Below are 1,324 nucleotides of genomic sequence, written 5' to 3'. Positions count from 1 at the left end.
AAGATAATAAAGGGCGGAATAGCCCACCCTTTAGCATTAATGCCCTTAATAACTGTTGTCCACTCCTAATTGCCTGGCTAGACCTGCTTTGGCTGTCCTTGTCTCTCTGAAGCTGTGACAACTGCTCTAGTGGATATCTAGCCCATCATAAAGCCTGTCTCATCAAAGTTGTACGTGTCGTCATCCTGGATGCCATACTTGGCTTTGATATTGGCTACCAGGCCAAACCAGCCCTGGATTATCTCAGGATCCTCGCAGAGGGCTCTCTTGTAGTCATACTTGCGATTAAACTTCACTTTGAGCTCTGGTTGGCGCTTAATAAACGTACTGGGCCAGTTTAGGCCAACATGGCCTAGACTGCGCTCAGCGCGCAAAGAATTGGCCATATCAGCCACAGCTGCTAGCTGAGGGGAAAATCCTCGCGCGTCTAGCTCAAGTATATAATTAACAATCACCTGCTCCTCAGTATTAGTTAGGCTCCGTGATTTGGGCATAGAATTAACTCGTGAAGGTCGTCCAGCGCGTCGGTCGCTTAGTGTCTGTAGGGGAGCTCTATAGATAGCTGCAGCGCGCCGTAGAGAGAGAGTTGCGTCTTGTTTAAGAGCTTGAAGCGCAAGCTGTATCTGAGCTTCTTTTAACGCGTCTGACTGGCGTTTGTGGAGAGGCATTGTACACCGTTTTGGTAGGATCTTGGCAAAAGTGTCCGACTCGCCCGTGTGTCCGACTCGCCCGTGGGGTACGTTATAAACAAAGGAAATTAGTTGTCTGTTGTTTGCTGTAGGTACCACTTGCGTGTGCCTACTTTAGTTTCTTGAATAAAAGCTAGTGTAGCTTAGATTCCTCTGTTTGTGTCTAGGAGAAGAGACATTGTAAGTCTTGTCTCCTGTAGGCTGCTCTTTATTTTTTTTTCTTGCTTCTCTGTAGTTTCTACAGCTAAGCAGTAGGTGTTAAGGTGTTTGTGTATATCCACAGCTGCATTTAGAGCTTTCTGTTTTTTGTCTATTGTATAGGTATGCTTTGTTGTATCCATGTTGAAGTTTAAGCTAGTAGTATGCGCTTGTGTCGCAGCAAGGATCGAGGTGAGGGTGCATATCACGTGATCCGCATCTAGATATTGGACCGATCAGACACTGGCGATCTATCACGCCATGGTGAGCGGAATCAAGTATAGCTTGGAGCCGTGATTAGGGCTCCAATTAGGGTATAGCTGGATGAGCATTGGTGTATATATTCTGCTCATTCAGCACCGTAGATAGAACAAGGAACTTGATCACTTTCTTCACACTTGATCAACGATCAGAGACCACTCAGCTTCCACAGTTAT

At 46.1% G+C, this 1,324-nt stretch overlaps 1 protein-coding gene across 1 annotated transcript; it reads right to left on the bottom strand.

Annotated features, from left to right (window-relative positions):
• Window positions 1–740: 740 nt before the first annotated feature.
• M421DRAFT_389865 (uncharacterized protein) lies at window positions 741–1,043 on the bottom strand. The gene has a single exon (XM_033589974.1). The coding sequence runs from the start codon at window positions 1,028–1,030 to the stop codon at window positions 833–835; it is 198 nt and encodes a 65-aa protein (XP_033442429.1). The 5' UTR covers window positions 1,031–1,043; the 3' UTR covers window positions 741–832.
• Between the last annotated feature and the right edge of the window lie 281 nt (window positions 1,044–1,324).

Source organism: Didymella exigua (genome assembly GCF_010094145.1).
Source record: "Didymella exigua CBS 183.55 unplaced genomic scaffold M421scaffold_106, whole genome shotgun sequence".
NCBI classification, from domain to species: Eukaryota; Fungi; Ascomycota; class Dothideomycetes; order Pleosporales; family Didymellaceae; genus Didymella; species Didymella exigua.
The sequence above is the reverse complement of the archived record's forward strand: the minus strand, read 5'-3'. Positions and strand labels throughout refer to the sequence as shown.

Bases quoted from the DNA above. Each gene is read 5' to 3' on its own strand.
- M421DRAFT_389865 (XM_033589974.1), bottom strand. From the start codon at position 1,030: ATGGATACAACAAAGCATACCTATACAATAGACAAAAAACAGAAAGCT.